Genomic DNA, 18,719 nt, shown 5'->3' with positions numbered 1-18,719 from the left:
AATAAACACATTGTCGTTCACTGTGCCGTCATGATAGTCACGAGTTAACACTGTTGCAATGTTATCTTTAGCTAATGCACTAAGATCAAGTATATTGTTTATCCGTCTGTGATTTACGCTATGTTTTTATATGTATTAATGCATTAATATTACCTAGGTCTTCCACTCCCGTGTATTCCATGCATCACTGATCACAAATAACAAATATGGAAAGCATAAAAAGTGCGTTGCAAACGTCTCACTCCCATAGTCAACTCCTTTCATACACTTTCATACTAAATTTGCTCGATACTCCTTTTTTTACAAGCACCTATGGCCTTTCGACTTACAAGGGTATTAATCATAACTAAACTGAATATATTAATTTTATAGATATAAAGTGAACTGTTTAAATATATTTAAATTTTATAATTAATAGTTTAACATTGCATGTAATGTAATAAAACAATAAAGTTGGTAGAAGCGACAGTTGAATCCGAACCGACGAAATATCAATTGGTGAGCTTAATTACTGTACGATGGCACCAACACGTCAGGTAAAGCTAAGAAATTCCTCATACTCTACTCGTAAATCCTTAGAGACTGTTTTACTTTCTACTGCAGCCCGAAAGGGCATCTATCTGTTTCTCCTAACATAGTTTGAGCAAAATCGGAGAACCCCATCCCATGCCCACTCTTAATAGATTTAAATTTGGAGAAGGTCTACTTACCTCTCAATTTCTCCTTCAGAAAGGTTCTGCAGATGATCTACAGAACTCGCTATGTTGCTTGCACAACACTTTACATGCACTTTCAAAGAAAAGTACTAACCTGGTGTTACGGGCAACGTAGCACCCTCTGTGCCGGCAGAGATGACGCCACGTCAGAGCATGCACAGTCGAAAACAGACAGCTGTGTTCCTTCTCTTGGTTGGTCGTAGCATGGCTGATCATCATTTCAGCACTCGACACTGGTTTCTAGTTACTACGGAGAGAGTGCTACAAAACATATTTTCGTTCATTTTATTTGCTTGATAGCAGGCATTCGGAGATAAATGGCGTAATTTTTGTACAATTTCTGGCTCGCACTCAAACAGAAGTGACATAATTGTAGTGTAGTTTTGGCAGCGTGCTGTAGCGCATTAGCACACGATCACTGGCCACCATTGACTCCAAGCACTTTCAGAAAAATTCCAATATATGCTATGTGATCAGAAGTATCCGGACATCGCCAAAAACATACTTTTTCATGTTAGGTGCATTGCGCAGCCACCTGCTGCCAGGTACTTCGTATCAGCGACCTCAGTAGTCGTTAGACATTGTGAGGGAGCAGAGCGGGGCGCTCCGCTGAACTCACTGGTCCATACCTAGGTCCACTGTTTCCGATGTGACAGTAAAATGGAAACGTGAAGGGACACGTACAGCACAAAAGCATACAGGCCGACCTCGTCTGTTGACTGACAGAGACCGCCGACTGTTAAAGAGGGTCGAAATGTGTAATGGGTAGACATCTATCCAGATCGTCACGCCAGAATTCCAAACTTTATCAGGATCCAGTGGAAGTACTAAGACAATTAGGCGGGAAGTCAGAAAACTTGGATTTCTTGGTCGAGCGGCTGCTCATAAGGCACACATCACGCCGGTAAATGCCCAACGACGCCTCGCTTGGTGTAAGGACCGTTAACATTGGACGATCGAAGAGTGGAAAAACGTTATGTGGAATGACGAATCACGGTACACAATGTGGCCGGTTCGATGGCCGGGTGTGGATATGGGGAATGCCAGGTGACCGTCATCTGCCAGAATGTGTAGTGCCAACAGTAAAATTCGGAGGCAGTGGTGTTATTGTGCGATCGTGTTTTTCATGGAGGGGGCTTGCACCCCTTACTGTTTTGCGTGGCTCTGTCGCAGCACAGGCTTACATTGATGTATTGATCACCTTCTTGCTGCCCACCGTTGAAGAACTATTTGCGGATGACGACTATATCTTTCTACACGATCGAGCGCCTGTTCGTAATGCACGGCCTGTGGCGGAGTGGTTACACGACAGTTACATCCCTGTAATGGACTGGCCTGCACAGAGTCCCGACTTGAATCCCATAGAACACCTTTGGGATGTTTTGGAATGCCAATTTCCTGCTATTCCTCACCGACCGACATCGATACCTCTCCTCAGTGCAGCACTCCCAGAAGAATTGGCTGCTATTCCCGAAGAAACCTTCCAGCACCTGATTGAACATATGCTTGAGAGAGTGGAAGCTGTCATCAAGGCTAAGGGTGGTCCAACACCATATTGAATTCCGGCATTACCGATGGAGGGCGCCACAATCTTTTAAGTCTTTTCAGCAAGGTGTCCGAATACTTTTGATCACATAGTGAACTATCGCTGGACTAGAATATGTTTACTGCAAACAGTGCAGTACGTTCGATGCAACTGGCTATTAGCAATTTCCGCCGAGAATCTCCGTAACAAACTGTAATATGATTCGAAGTTAAAATAGATAAGTGAAAGGAAACTAACAAGTGCTTCTAGGACTTTTGCTGTGAGGCTTCTGTACTAACTTAATTATGTATGTAGGCAGTTAGTCTATTGTTTTACGGGTATCAAAATATGTGACATAAATCGTGGTATCGTTTGACTGCATCCACATAGAAGCTTTAAGTTTTTACACCGTCGAGGACACAGACTTCGACTTAGATCTACCAGTTCCTGAGAAAAATGGGTCTTAACACTCCGACAGATAGACTGACAACATGGTGACACCATAAGGGCTCCATTATAACCAACCGAAGAACGGAAGCCTAAAAACGAAAGTCTCTGCGGGCCCAATGTAATGTGTTGACTTCATTGAAAACCTTTTCAAGCCCGTCTCGTCCACTAAAACCACCCGCAGGCTACCTACGTGGCTCCGCAACTTAATTTAAAGTCTCTACCTACTGAGCGTCTTGAGACTCGCTAATCGGCAACACAGGCCTAGAAAACTAGCAAAACCACATAATTCCACGCTGTCTCACGGGCATTCAGAATGCACTTTCATTTCTTTTAGACTAGAAAAATAACTTAGTTCATCACTCAGGATTACCAGCTAGACATTTCACAACACGGCCTCCGCCCGAGGTACAGCATCACTCCATGAATGCAGACGGCCGTGACCTCTAGGCCGCGCCACAAAATTATTTAACATGGGAGCCCTTAGGATTGAGTGGCATGCAGGAAGATTCATTGGTCGTTCCCCATTCGCCTGACCTTTGCACCGTAAAATACTGCGTGTAGCTACGTTTTTCAAACGCTTACACCTCAAAATGTCCTAGTCGTACTGGGAAAACCACTCGCTCTTTAGCCAATTCCTTAGGTCTTCTCCATAACCGATTTAGGGGCATAAGAGAAAGACTAGCCCGTCAATTGCAGTCTCAAGAAACTTACTTCGACCGTCATTTGGAAAATAGCCACAGGAAGAGCACACACACGTGGCAGGGATGGGATGTGTTACAGGCCAGGAGATGAAGGATGAAATGAAATGTATAGGGGAGGAAAGAATTAAAATTGAGGCACGCAAAAGATATGATTGAAAGTCAGTATAGCTTCGTACACTTACACAAATGGGTGCTGTGGTAAGTAAAAGGACCGCCGGAGTTTGTCATTGTTGTTTGTTTTCAGTGTTGTTACCAGGTGTAATAGGTCAGATACTGAAGAAAGGAAGGAAGGTTGGGGTTTGACATCCCGACGGCAACGAGGTCATTAGGAACAGAGCACAAACTCGGATTGGCTGAGAGTGGGGAATGAAATCGACTTTGTCCTTACAAAGGAACCATTCTGGAGTTTGCCTTATGCGATTTAGGGGAATCACGGAAAATCTAAATGTGGGTGGTCGGACGCGGATTTGAACCGCGAGTCAATTGTGCTAATCACCACGCCACCTCGCTCGGTGTCAGACCTTGAATGATTACTGAGAAGAACATATGAAACAGCATTATTAGCACCTGGAAGAGTTGGAAAAGGTCCTTCTTGTTGGTCCCCATTTCGCCGTCTGGAAGAACCGCGTGAAATCCACAATTGTGGGGCGTTCCTACGTAATAGCGGCCGTATGTTAGACTACGTGGGAACATAAGGACAGGCATATTTATAGTCAAGGTGCCGGTCTAGCACGTCCGACTACCACAAGGGATGAGTGCCGTTTCGTCCACCGTGTTGTTAACATCTGCAACTGCCAGCTGAAAGCAACCATTGGTCGGAGATTGACAGCTGCTGAGCTAGGGAATTGCCGATCCAGTCGTTGGTTATCATTAGTACCACAGCATATGCGTTTGTATTTGGGGAGGTGTCGTTACTGGGAAGCAGAAACTGCAGATGAATCACCTCGCTTTGTGTTCTACTATGAATCGCGTTGTGTGCTATCCTGGATGAGCATCGTCGGCGAGCATACCGTCGACTTGGGGAGAGGTCTCCTTCTTCCAGTGTTTTGCAGACGTACAGGGGAGCTACTTTTGGGACATGGTTTGGAGAGCCATCGGGTATGACTTGAAGTCACGGCTGGTTGTGATTGAGGGAACTTTGATGATACGTCACGGACATACTGCTTACTCATGCCTTATCTCTCATGCGACGGTATTGTGGTACCATTTTTCTACAGGATAATTCTCTTTCACACATGGCAAATTTCTCTGTGTGATGTTGACATACTCCTGTGACCAGCAATATCGCGGGAACATGTGTGGCTCCAGATCAGACAGCAGCTCCGTCCAAGTGCTAGTATCTCGGATATCAAGGACCAAGTGAAACAGCTGTGGACCACCTTGCCTCAGGAGAGATGAAGTACATACATTTAGTTCAAAGTGTGCACAGTATCAGGCACATAAGGAGATTCATAATGCCAAGTCTTCGTAAATTTGATTCGATTTTGTAATCACTGAAATAACATTTCATATTTTCCCTACCTACAAAATTTCATTTCGTTTCCTCATCTCTTCCTCGGTGCTTTATAATTTTTTTTTCAGCCGCTGTAATTGTTGGGAAGGTCGAAGATACATAATATAGATTTCTTACTATGCTCGACGTAGCGCAAACGTACGCATCAAGAGATTAGCGCGGAATAGTAAAGTTGAATTACGTACCGTATGTATGTATTTATTGAACTGTGGACCCAGAAATGACGGAGAGGTCCCGTCCCCGCCATTGCACTCAACGGTACACAACCCCACAACAGGCTACAGCAGAACACTCACCACACCGCCGCCCCACACCGAACCCAGGGTTATTGTGCGGTTCAGCCCCAAGTGGACCCCCCCTCCCCCCTCCCGGGAACGTCTCGTTCCAGACGAGCGTAACTCCAATGTCTGGGTGGTATAGTAATTATGGTGTAAGCGTACGTGGATACAGTGTTTGCTCAGCAATCGCCAACACATTGTAACTGAGGCGGAATAAGGGGAACCAGTCCGCATTCGCCGTGGCAGATGGAAAACCGCCTTAAAAACCATCCACAAGGTGACCGGCGCACCGGACCTCGACACTAATCCGTCGCGCGGATTCGTGCCGGAGACCAGCACGCCTTCCCGCTCGGGATGCAGTGCGTTAGACCGAACGGCTAGCCGGGCGGGAATCATATACTGACTGATTAAAAACGCTTCTTGCATTTATTTAGAACAGACGCTTACATTTCCTTAATTTTTGGTATAGGATACGATACTGCAGCTTAGTTCGCATCTACAACTCTACTTGTTTTTTATACCAGTACACTGGTTCTAATCAGTTTTGTATTAGTGCACTTTCGTAATAATTCTGCTATTCAGTATGTTAGAATCTATACATTTTCCAAGTTGACCTAAATGGTTATCATATACCGTTATTTTTTTTTTTGAATTCTTGTTGTGCCAATGCCGATTCTTGCGTTTGCAGGCACTGGGTCCGTGTACAAGGTCGCCCAGTGGTTCGATCCAGCTACCGGGGAATCCTCGTCAAGCCTCGTCGACGTCTTCGACGTGACACCAGGAGAAGCGATCCACGTCATGGATATCTCACCACAGGTACGACTTCACAGCCGACACAGTGATAAGGAACTCCAAAACAGTAGCTGGCTTCAGATTTCAGCTGAGGCAGTCTGGTTTCACAGTTCTGCTGTGCACTTAACGTAACTGTAGTCCGTCGGCCAGGGTGGCCGAGCGGTTCAGGGCGCTACAGTCTGGACCCGCGTAACAGCTATGGTCGCAGGTTTGAATCCTGCCTCGGGCATGGATGTGTGTGATGTCCTTAGGTTAGTTAGGTTTAAGTAGTTCTAGGGGACTGATGACCTCAGAAGTTACGTCCCATAGTGCTCAGAGCCATTTGAACCATAACTGTAGTCCAATGTTCAAGAGTTAGATTTCACAAATTCCCAATTCTGGATACAAGGATGTGGTTTGTAACACAATGTAATTTTAGTAGAGTTGGTAGTGGCAGTCGTAGTAGTAGTAGTAGTAGTAGTAGTAGTAGTAGTAGTAGTAGTAGTAGTAGTATTCGGGTAGGAAAACACGAAGTGTATTGTTACTGAAAAACACAAACGGTGTTTTTCCAGACTGTATATGCCACTTTCAGATTTATAATACTGTGAAACGCTTTGGCCGTGGAATTAACTAACACCTGTAGTTCCCTAGTGCCAAGTTTACGTAGTTTACACCAAACTGCCGACGACCATGCCAGTTGATTAATGTCTACATGGAACTGTATGCCATGTAGACTTGCAGGTATTCATTTTATCCTGAAATGTTACGTGCGTGCATTTCAGATGGTTCAAATGGCTCTGAGCACTATGGGACTTAACTGCTGTGGTCATCAGTCCCCTAAAACGTAGAACTACTTAAACTTAACTAACCTAAGGACATCACACACATCCAGGATTCGAACCTGCGACCGCAGCGGTCACGCGGGTCGAGACTGTAGCGCCTAGAACCGCTCTGCCACTCCGGCCGGTTGTGCATTTCAGAAACGGTCTCCTGACTTAGGCGTTTTTGTTATACGTTGGACGTTTATATAATCAGTTGCAGAAATGGTTCAAATGGCTCTAAGCACTATGGGACTTAACTCCTGTGGTCATCAGTCCCCTAAAACGTAGAACTACTTAAACTTAACTAACCTAAGGACATCACACACATCCAGGATTCGAACCTGCGACCGCAGCGGTCACGCGGGTCGAGACTGTAGCGCCTAGAACCGCTCTGCCACTCCGGCCGGTTGTGCATTTCAGTAACGGTCTCCTGACTTAGGCGTTTTTGTTGTACGTTGGACGTTTATATAATCAGTTGCAGAAATGGTTCAAATGGCTCTAAGCACTATGGGACTTATCATTTGAGGTTATTAGTCACCTAGAATAAGAACTACTTAAACCTAAGTAACCTACGGACGTCACACACATCCAGGCCCGAGGCAGGATTCAAACCTGCGACCGTAGCAACAGCGCGGTTCCGGATTGAAGCGCCTAGAACCGCTCGGTCATAGCTGCCGGCTGAGTTACACATCCTCCCTCTCCCTCACCTGAGTTTTCGGTATACTGATAGTTGATTAAACTATGTGAAGTGGGTACAAGCAGTACAAATATAGATATTTGAGTAGTTGTTGCTCTATGTCTACATAAGAATGATGGTTGTTGTCCAGTTTAGGAGCGAAATATATGTAAAATTTGTTCCCATAATCGGTGGATGGCAGGCCTTTAATAGGATAACAACATAAGCGAAAACATTGAAGAAGCTGCAATTATTAATAGAAAGGAAATTTTTCATTGATGACTCTACCGTCCACCACGGAATGAGTATTTGTATCTGACGAGAAACGCCACCACCTGATCAACATTACAAATTCCTTGCTGAAGTAAGATTGCGTGGAACTCCCGCCAATTATTACAGCCGTAACGTAGAGTGATTCAAGGAAAGTAAACTCGAAAATAGGTTACTGTTGGTCTATATGGCATGTTCAATCTATGAACTGACATCGTATATAATTACAAGTGATTTATAAACATACATTCCATGTATTTTTTGCTTCAATGCAGATAATGAAAATGAAACCGCCGGGGGTATATTCTAGTTAGTTGAGTTGTTGTTGTTGTGGTCTTCAGTCCTGAGACTAGTTTGATGCAGTTCTCCATGTTACTCTATCCTGTGCAAGCTTATTCATCTCCCAGTACCTACTGCAACCTACATCCCTCTGAATCTGCTTAGTGTATTCATCTCTTGGTCTCCCTCTACGATTTTTACCCTCCACACTGCCCTCTGATACTAAATTTGTGATCCCTTGATGCCTCAGAACATGTCCTACCAACCGATCCCTTCTTCTGGTCAAGTAGTGCCACAAACTTCTCTTCTCCCCAATCCTGTTCAATACTTCCTCATTAGTTATGTGATCTACCCAACTAATCTTCAGCATTCTTCTGTAGCACCACATTTCGAAAGCTTCTATTCTCTTCTTGTCCAAACTATTTACTCTCCATATTTCGCTTCCATACATGGCTACACTCCATACAAATACTTGCAGAAATGACATCCTGACACTTAAATCTATACTCGATGTTAACAAATTTCTCTTCTTCAAAAACGCTTTCCTTGCCATTGCCAGTCTACATTTTATATCCTCTCTACTTCGACCATTATCAGTTACTTTGCTCCCCAAATAGCAAAACTCCTTTACTACTTTAAGTGTCTCATTTCCTAATCTAATTCCCTCTACATCACCCGACTTAATTCGACTACATTCCATTATCCTCGTTTTGCTTTTGTTGATGTTCATCTTTTATCCTCCTTTCAGGACACTGTCCATTCCATTCAACTGCTCCTTTGCTGTCTCTGACAGAATTGCAAAGTCATCGGCGAACCTCAAAGTATTTATTTCTTCTCCATGGATTTTTATACCTACTCCGAATTTTTCTTTTGTTTCCTTTACTGCTTGCTCAATATACAGATTGAATAACATCGGGGAGAGGCTACAACACTGTCTTACTCCCTTCCCAAACACTGCTTCCCTTTCATGTCCCTCGACTCTTATAACTGCCATCTGGTTTCTGTTCAAATTGTAAATAGCCTTTCGCTCCCTGTATTTTACCCCTGCCACCTTTAGAAATTGAAAGAGAATATTCCAGTCAACATTGTCAAAAGCTTTCTGTAAGTCTACAAATGCTAGAAACGTAGGTTTGCCTTTCCTTAATCTCTCTTCTACGATAAGTCGTAAGGTCAGTATTGCCTCACGTGTGCCAACATTTCTACGGAATCCAAACTGATCTTCCCCGAGGTCGGCTTCTACTAGTTTTTCCATTCGTCTGTAAAGAATTCGGGTTAGTATTTTGCAGCTGTGGTTTATTAAACTGATTGTTCGGCAATTTTCACATGTCAGCACCTGCTTTCTTTGGGATTGGAATTATTATATTCTTCTATGAGGGTATTTCGCCTGTCTCATACATCTTGCTCACCAGATGGTAGAGTTTTGTCAGGACTGGCTCTCCCAAGGCCGTCAGTAGTTCCAGTGGAATGTTGTCTACTCTGGGGGCCTTGTTTCGACTCAGGTCTTTCAGTTCTCTTTCAAACTCTTCACGCAGTATCGTATCTCCCATTTAATCTTCGTCTGCATCCTCTTTCATTTCCATAATATTGTCCTCAAGTACATCGCCCTTGTACAGACCCTCTATATACTCCTTCCACCTTTCTGCTTTCCCTTCTTTGCTTAGAGCTAGGTTTCCATCTGAGCTCTTGATGTTCATGCAAGTGGTTCTCTTATCTCCAAAGGTGTCTTTAATTTTCCTGTAGGCAGTATCTGTCTTACCCCTAGTGAGATAAGCCTCCACATTGTTACATTTGTCCTCTAGCCACCCCTGCTTAGCCATTTTGCACTTCCTGTAGATCTCATTTTTGAGACGTTTGTATTCCTTTTTGCCTGCTTCATTTACTGCATTTTATATTTTCTCCTTTCATCAATTAAATTCAATATTTCTTCTGTTACCCAAGGATTTCTACTAGCCCTTGTCTTTTTACGTACTTGATCCTGTGCTGCCTTCACTACTTCGTCCCTTAAAGTTACCCATTCTTCTTCTACCGTATTTTTTTGCCCCATTCCTGTCAGTTGTTCTCTTATGCTCTCCCTGAAATTCTGTACAACCTCTGGTTCTTTCAGTTTATCCAGGGCCCATCTCCTTAAATTCTCACCTTTTTGCAGTTTCTTCAGTTTTAATCTACAGGTCATTAGTTGAGTTATACAGAGAAATTCATGTAGGTCTCTCAGTCTCTTCCTCCAATTGTGGCTGTTACAACAAACACTGCAGGTTGCACAGCACCGTATATTAATCGTGGCCAAAGAGAAGGTCAACCATTCAATCACAAATCAGGTGCACGACACTTGCCTGAATCATCAATCACAATGTCTTTTAGCTACACGTTTACAACGTCATATAGATAGAAGTGTACAGCATTTGCACCCAGTGTGATTTGAATCATCCTACCAGCGATACAGTTCGCTAGTATCTCTGACGCTGATTTGCTCTTGAGTGGTCGGTATATCCTACGGCTCAGAGTTACATGCGATGGTGTGCACTAAAGACTGAAATTTTATATTCGCAAACTGGTCGTGTTCTGTCAAAGGGGTAAATAAAGTTCAGATTCAAGATATTTCTGCTGCGTACCCAGAAACCTGTCTTCAGCGAGATGAAGAAAATTAGGCACAGACAAGAGAGACTGGGGGATGTTGACAGGAAAAACGAAGAGAGAGAGAGAGAGAGTTTGGTGACACAATGTGAGAAGTACATATTGAAACAGAAAGGGGATCTTAAAGAGAACGAGCAACGGTGGGTCTGATGAGTGTGTGTGTGTGTGTGTGTGTGTGTGTGTGTGTGTGTGTGTGAAAGAGAGAGAGAGAGAGAGAGAGAGAGAGAGAGAGAGAGAGAGAGAGAGAGAGTCTCACGTTGTCTCGCTTCAGTTACCACCCTGATTTCTGAAGCCAAACTCGGTGCCATGACAGGTATATTTTTTCTATTAAAAGGATATGCATAGTGACGCATAAAGATAATTACTTTTTAACACCGGATTTAAAGCTGGCAGTCTCAGAACGAGCTTTGTGTTAACTACGGAGGCGACGTCGCTATTGAAGCACACCGGAAAGGACAACGAGTTTTCGTCTCTCCTTGTTTTGGGGAAACGAACCTTACGTGTGACCCCGTTGTTTACGCGACAAGGCGTCCGTAATATCGCATGTTTACCTTTGCCGATGTGTCCCCTACCATGGAGCGCGGGCAAATCCCTTCCGCACAGCTGTGCATGTGTTCTCCCCCGTCATCCCTTCACTTCCATCCCTTTTTTGTTTCTCCCCGAAAGTAGAGCGGAAGCCGGAAGGTGCTGCGTACGGAGGCGGGTTTTACGGCTGTTTACAATGGCCACCGTCTCCTCGGCTTTACGTTTTCCTGCTACGGCAGCCAGATGCAGGGACCAGAGCTCCGGGTCACGTCCGGTCGAAGTCGTAAAGGTGTGCGGTACCCTGTCTGACCTCGCCTGCAGTCAGAGCTTGCGATTTCTCGACAATACGTTGTGATCCATCAACGACGCTGCTACCTAAGCCAGCGCGTAACAAAGAAATGACTACACCGCTGAAAAACATTCTTTGCACCTATGTGGGGAGAAATAATGAAATTTCTAAGTTATTTAAATCCAGGTATGTCTCTACTACGATCTAGTCATTACAGTTTGGTTACTTTGCATAAACGACAGTCCACCAACGATAATTGTATATGCCTACAATTTTGCTCATCTACTTCCTTGAGTCTTGAGACTCTCCATTTAATATAATTACAGTTTCATATCTTTTAACTTAAAATTAACTCTGACTGCAAAGCTTCGACATCCACAAAAGAACTGTTTGAGGAGGAACCACGTGTCACTTTTCATGAACTGATTAGATCTGGTACAGAGCAAGGTGGAGCATTGGATGCCACGCTGGACTCGCATTGGGGAAAACGACGGTTCAAACCCGCGTCCGGACATCCACATTTAGGTCTTTCGTGCTTTCCCTAAATCGCTCCAGATAAAAGCCGGTATGATTCCTTTGAAAGAATATGGCCGATTTCCTTCTCTATCCTTCAAACATTCCGAGCGTGTGCTCCGTCTCTAATGACCTCGATGTCGACGGAATGTAAGACCCTGATCTCCCTCGGAGTTAGCTTATATCATTGTACCCCAAAGAACAAATGGTCCTGTCACGGGAAAAGCGCCGTTTAACATTGTTAAACGTCAGGAACGCGCCTAGTTTCCATAACTGTCGTATAAGGTTACCCATTTTACAGTATTTCACCGTGATGTATAACTAATGGATTTGGAAAACAGATTATTCGTTCCTTTTCCTGAGAGTTTTCTAGCTAAGAGAAAGAAACGCAGTAAAAATTGAATAATACGGAACCTCTGACCTCTCTGTACCAAATTAATTGAGTGGTTTGTCTGAGGGATTAACGGTCGCTGGCCTATCTAGGCAAAAAAAATTGTTGGTTCAGGAAAGCAGAAGAAGTAAATCTAGCCTACTTTCCTGCTCTTCCATAACTTCAAAAATAAATATAACTTTTCAGGATCTGATTTTGAGAAAGACACGAGAATCTTTTAGCAACTACACCTTCACACATATACAGTTTTGATCTAGAAATGCCAGGAATTTTTAATCCTCACTATGTAGTAAAAAAAATTTGGTTGGGAGATACTTCTATGATTGCATTTTGTACAACTTAAAAATTAACTACTTAAATATTCTAATAGCATAATATACACACTTCAATTTATTAAGACACTTTGTTTATACCATTTTCTCAACAAATGATCTGTCAAAAGCCAAAGGCAGGGTGTGGTTACTCTATATTTTCATTCAGGATTTTTATGCAAATCCAGTGTTACTGAGCCACATAAGCAGTTTTCTTTTTATAACTTTTTTATACTTTGCTAAATTTCATTCATAACTGAAAGAATTTTATCTTATAGCACTCAAAATTTAAACTTGTAAAACCTCAGTTATATGCATGATAAAATCGTCTTTTTGGCAGTATTAAAATTTGTCTGAAAACAATTACTTCTACTACGTACATCATACCTTACCTTTACTTTCACTTTAGAAATTAGTCCACAACAGTTATTTCCAGACATTTATTCAAAGATGAAAATTAGTGCCTGTAGATACTTAAAATGTTTTTGTAATAGGTTTAGTCAGAGTGACCAGACACCAGGAAAGGGCTCCTTTATAAGTGAATGTTTAGGAAGAAAATTACAAAAGGAACAGAATTTTATATTTAACAGAATAATTATTCAAAAAAATTTAGTTCTGAGTTACTGGTTCACGCTTCTACAATTCTAATTATACAGTTCGTAGCCTGTTGACTGTTGTTGTTGAGTGTGACGGTCAGTAATGGCGACTACACTACTCATGGCGTACAAGTTTCTTGAAGTATGAACTAATTAATTCTTATTGGCTTTATTCTAATATCCGTAACGTAGCCCAACAACTTGTGCCATAGCCGAAATAATTCAGCAGGCGTCATTCGAGGCTGTTGTGTAACAGTTTCCAGGCAAGGCATCGCCTGCTCCGCTTGAGTGTGGCGTCTTTCATTGCTGCCTGTAGACTATGTCCTCTCGTGGCCGCTCGCTCTACAGGTAGCGTGCCAAAAACCCAAGCCACAATAACTTCCGTACAGTACAAAAGCACTCCACTTTTACATAACACATATCCTACACATCATCCCCAAGCGTGTACCGTTTTATACAAATGACAACTAGCACAAATATATAAAATTATACACTAATATTTTCATTTCATTGATCCACGCCGGCCGGAGTGGCCAAACGGTTGTAGGCGTTACAGTCTGGAACCGCGCAACAGCTACGGTCGAAGGTTCGAATTCTGCTTCGGGCAGGGATGTGTGTGATGTCCTTAGGTTAGTTAGGTTTAAGTAGTTCTAAGTTCTAGGGGACTGATGACCTCAGATGTTAAGTCCCATAGCGCTCAGAGCCATTTGAACCATTTTTGAACCATTGATCCACGACAAAATATTAGTTATTAAATCACACATTTCACGTATTTTATTACATAAATTACGTTAGTTAAGCTCTCTAAAGTCACATACATCACACATTGGATATAGTCCTTCCATATCACAGTAATCTTACGACAAACTTTAAATGTTTTTTGTTTTTATAAATTAGATTGATTGAATAATAGTGTTACAAATTGAACTGCATTTATATGTGCACGCTTATATCTAGAGTATGAATTATTTAAATGGAAGATAGATTCACGCGAAGTGTGTAATATGCAAATGAAACTAGCATAAATGTGAAAAAGAAACTACTTGAAAGATTTAAAACTGCTCGTGGGAGTCAGTGAAACATTACTGTGGGTGATGTATTAGACTTGGCGCTCCCATTTGCAAGTAAGATGAACATTACTGATTTTTGGGCTCGTCGACCTCGCTTAACAGATTCAGGAAGTTATACAAAAGTCGTAAAATTACGAAGTTTACCTCAAGAAAATGTGAAGAGATGTAATTACCAGGAAATATTACAGAGAAATTCGTAGCTAATGTGAAGATGAAGCTTCTTGCTATACCCGAAAATGCATAATATACAAGCTCTCCAGTCAAGTTTCGTTCAAGACAAAAAAATGATTCAAATGGCTCTGAGCACTATGGGTCTTAACTGCTGTGGTCATCAGTCCCCTAGAACTTAGAACTACTTAAACCTAACTAACCTAAGGACATCACACAAATCGATGCCTGAGGCAGGGTTCGAACCTGCGACCGTAGCAGTCGCGCGGATCCAGACTGTAGCGCCTAGGACCACTCGGCCACTCTGGCCGGCTCGTGCAAGACATACTTCATTATTTCAAGTGGAAAAAAGACAGTCGCTTGTGCAGTCGATGGATGCTATGACACGTTCGTACACCACAGTTCCAATGATACGCGCAAGGGTGAGTCAAATGAAAACCTTAAATTTGTAATAACAAATCGAAATTTCACACCGTTATCTTGTAAGTTGGTAAGCTTGCTACAAACAGCGTGCAGAATGGCCTGTAGGTGGAATCATAGTACAGATCCACGCATACCGTCGCAATATTAGTATAAAGATGGCCGCCCCACTTGCGACTTGCACCAGGTAAGAACAGCGTTCTGCTATTCAGTTTTTGCGTAGGGAAGGTGTGAAACCTATGGAAATTCATCGGTGAATGAAAGCTCAGTACAGTGATGCATGTTTGTCAAAGCAGCAAGTCTACGAATGGAGTAGGAAGTTCGCAAATGGTGTGACTTCAGTGGAAGATGCTCCTCGTCCAGGTCAGGCACAACGAGTTGTGACTCCACAGAACACTGCAGCAGTTGAAGCCATAGTGAAGGAAAACCACCGAGTGACGCTGAATGACAGTGCAGGATGTTTACAGATTAGTCATGGGCCAGCACACCACATTGCGCACGATGTGCTCCTGTTTCACAAAGTGTCTGCACGATGGGTGCCACGGCAGTTGACTCCTGAAAAGAGAGAACGTGTTGATGCTTGTGAAGAACTTCTTCGGCGCTTTGAACGAGAAGATAATTGCTTCCTTGCAAGAATCGTGACTCGGGGCGAAACGTGGGTTCACTTCCACCAACCAGAAACGAAAGGAACGAGCAAGGAATAGCGCCATTTCTCATCACCAAAACCAAAGAACTTTCGAAGAGAACCATCAGCAGGGAAGGTTATGCTGACTCTCTTTTGGGACGAAAAGGCGTTATTTTCGAGCATTGCATGCCTAGAGGGACCCTGTCACCAGTGCATCATAGACAGATCTCCAAAAAAATCATCTGCGGCCTACAATTAAAATCAAAGCGACGTGGATTGCTGTCAGCAGGTGTCCTTTCGCCACATGACAATGCAAGGCCCCACACTGCCCGTACAACAGTTGCAACAATCATAGACCTGCATTTTGAGTGTCTTCCTCATCCACCATTGTCACCAGACCTTGCTCCAAGTGATTTCCGTATGTTTGGACCACTCAGAGACGCAATGGGAGGAAAGAAGTTCCGTTCTGATGAAGAGGTACGCCACGCGGTGTATGAGTTGCTGCGCGGACTACCAAAATAATTTTTTTCTAAAGGAAAGCGCTTCGTAAGCGCTGGGGGACTTTCATTGAGTGTGGGGGAGATTATGTTGAAAAGTGATACAGCTTTGTACCACTTCTGGACAATAAATAATATTTAAAGTTTTCATTTGACTCACCCTCGTATTAGTAGATTACTGTTTCCATAGCTTTAAATCTGTCTTCAGGAACATCAAGTCAAATTAGGACCAAAAATTAAAAAAAGTGGCAGTTTACTTGCAAAAATCTTGCAACCGGCGTTGCAAAGTCTGGGAAAATGAAAGAGAATAGTTTTAAATGTGACACGCGAAACGCCATCTTATTATTACCAGAAAATAATCCATCGCTTTTGTTAGACTCTTGGTCTGGACTTGACGACACCTCGCCTTCAGGAGGATAATGAAAAGACTTAATATAATTCGGATTCCACACGGAACCAATTCAGCCTCTCGATACAAAAGTTAAAAAAAATCTGAAGCATTATTCAGAAAATTGTCAGGAAATATGATTTCCATTAGCTCTTTGTCATTTCATGTTTATGAGCGGAACGGTACTGTTAAACTACAGTAATTTCTGCATTATCAGTTTGCATCACATTTTACGAATGTGATCGAGTATTCATGGTATGCAGCAAAATATGCAGAACAACGACCATGATCATTTCTTACTCCGTTCCACCTCTGTCGAAATAAAATGACTAATTACTGTGAACTACCTGAATGTCTTAATTTTTGATCTGGTGTGCTTGGTATAAGGAAAAATATTTGTTTTCGGCATTCAACAGACACTTCGAAATTTTGTGACGCAAGGGGCTGTTTGATTGTTATCAGAATATTCTCGTAGATTATTCAAACGTCCACTTTGATGTATGTCTGGCTGCCACTGAAAAAAGACTAACACAGGTGTCCCGCTAGGACGGATGCGGCAGCACACACAAGTTGAAAGTAGCACACAATAGTGAATAGTAAAATATGTACCACTCAGCTTTGGTAACGCCGGCTACAGAAACTGCTGAATGGATGCGTAGCGACGGCCAGTGTGGCCGAGCGGTTCTAGGCGCTACAGTCTGGAGCCGCGCGACTGCTCCGGTCGCTGGTTCGAATCCTGCCTAGGGCATGGATGCGTGTGATGTCCTTAGGTTAGTTTGGTTTAAGTAGTTCTAAGTTCTAGGGGACTGATAACCTCAGCAGTTAAGTCCCATAGTGCTCAGTCATTTTGCAAGTTTAGCCTATCTGTCCTGCGTTGGCTACAGCTCCATGAACACAAACTGAATAATGTTCTCAGATCTAAAGTTGGAAGACAATTAATCTGCTGTCTTGATGTACTCTCCGAAGAACTGTTCCAGACTGACAGCACTCAGTTAAGTAGGCAGGCGGTCTCTGTCCGTACACGATAAATCTATTCATTGATGTATTTCAACTGGGGACTAAACCACTGTCTGCCTATCGGCCACTGTTTTTGTCCCACTCGACAACTTGGAGACACAACGAAAGTTTTGCAGGAACTCCCTAGGAAGCCACGAGCTGACTTACAACTTGCAGCTGACTACTTCTGCTCGGGCACCGTTACCACAGCGCGCTTCCCTTGTCCTTGTAGCCGTTCCAGGGGGCGTGATCCTCGCGGGCAGCCTGGTGGGTTTGCGCTCAGCCATGTTCCCGCTGCGGACGAACATTCACGATACATCTCGTTCTAACTGGTATCACAGTATACCACAGGAACAGTTATAAAATATTTAATACTAACAAATTAAAGTCCGATTGAAGGTAGTCTTCTGTAATGTAACATCATTCTCTGCCTCGATTTCCTTTCCTCTGCTACTCACATATGCAACAGTTTAACTGTCGATATGAACTGCAGTTGATTCAGAAAATTAATGATTTGAGATATTTTTGTATGATTTACGTACTTAAAATTCATGTGTCTGCATAATAATAAAACTAATATGAAGAAAGCTGAGATATTTTTTATACATTTGTTACGTTGTAAACAAGCGGAAAAAAGTAGTCATCTGACTTTGTTGTGGGGTACTACGTGTCAGCTTCAAGTGTAAACATGCGAAAAATATACCCGGGTAAAATTTATCAAAGCTGAAATTTGGCTGAGTGGTAGTTAACTTTAAAGAGTTTAATGAGAAAATAGTACACTGAGTTTTGTGCAATGGAAAAGTGCTCGGCGCCATGCGCGCAGGCGCGTTTTATTTTCCTTTTCATTACACTCTGCCCCGGTAGCTGAGTGGTCAGCGCGACGGACTGTCAGTCCTAAGGGCCCGGGTTCGATTCCCGGCTGGGTCGGAGATTTTCACCGCTCAGGGACTGGGTGTTGTGTTGTCCTAATCATCATCATTTCATCCCCAGCGACGCGCAAGTCGCCGAAGTGGCGTCAAATCGAAAGACTTGCACCAGGCGAGCGGTCTACCCGACGGGAGGCCCTCGTCACACGCCATTTTTTTTTCACTACAACGGCTGAGGAGTATACGTTATCTTATAATATTTTTTTTAAAAAAGCTGAACACAATAAGCAAAATATTACATTTAAATAAGAAAATATTAGCAGAGAGTAGAAGAATTCTAACTTGCAGTACTTTGTGCTCTTCTTCGATGGTGATATTCTTAAGCGAAGAGGGTAGCTGTTCACCGCGTAACCATTTAAACAAAAATTTGTTT

General features: G+C 43.0%; 1 protein-coding gene across 4 annotated transcripts in view; it reads left to right on the top strand.

Moving 5' to 3' along the window:
* The window catches only part of LOC126281600 (semaphorin-2A-like), a 944,484-nt gene that overhangs the window by 868,837 nt on the left and 56,928 nt on the right, over positions 1-18,719 (top strand). For all 4 annotated transcript variants that reach the window (XM_049980701.1, XM_049980702.1, XM_049980703.1 and 1 more), the window contains one exon: positions 5,872-5,999. In XM_049980701.1, the coding sequence (XP_049836658.1) occupies positions 5,872-5,999 (128 nt within the window). The remainder of the gene's footprint in view (positions 1-5,871; positions 6,000-18,719) is intronic.

This window comes from Schistocerca gregaria, chromosome 7 (assembly GCF_023897955.1).
Source record: "Schistocerca gregaria isolate iqSchGreg1 chromosome 7, iqSchGreg1.2, whole genome shotgun sequence".
Taxonomy (NCBI): domain Eukaryota; kingdom Metazoa; phylum Arthropoda; class Insecta; order Orthoptera; family Acrididae; genus Schistocerca; species Schistocerca gregaria.
Note: the sequence above shows the minus strand (reverse complement) of the source record. Positions and strands in the feature narration are given on the sequence as shown.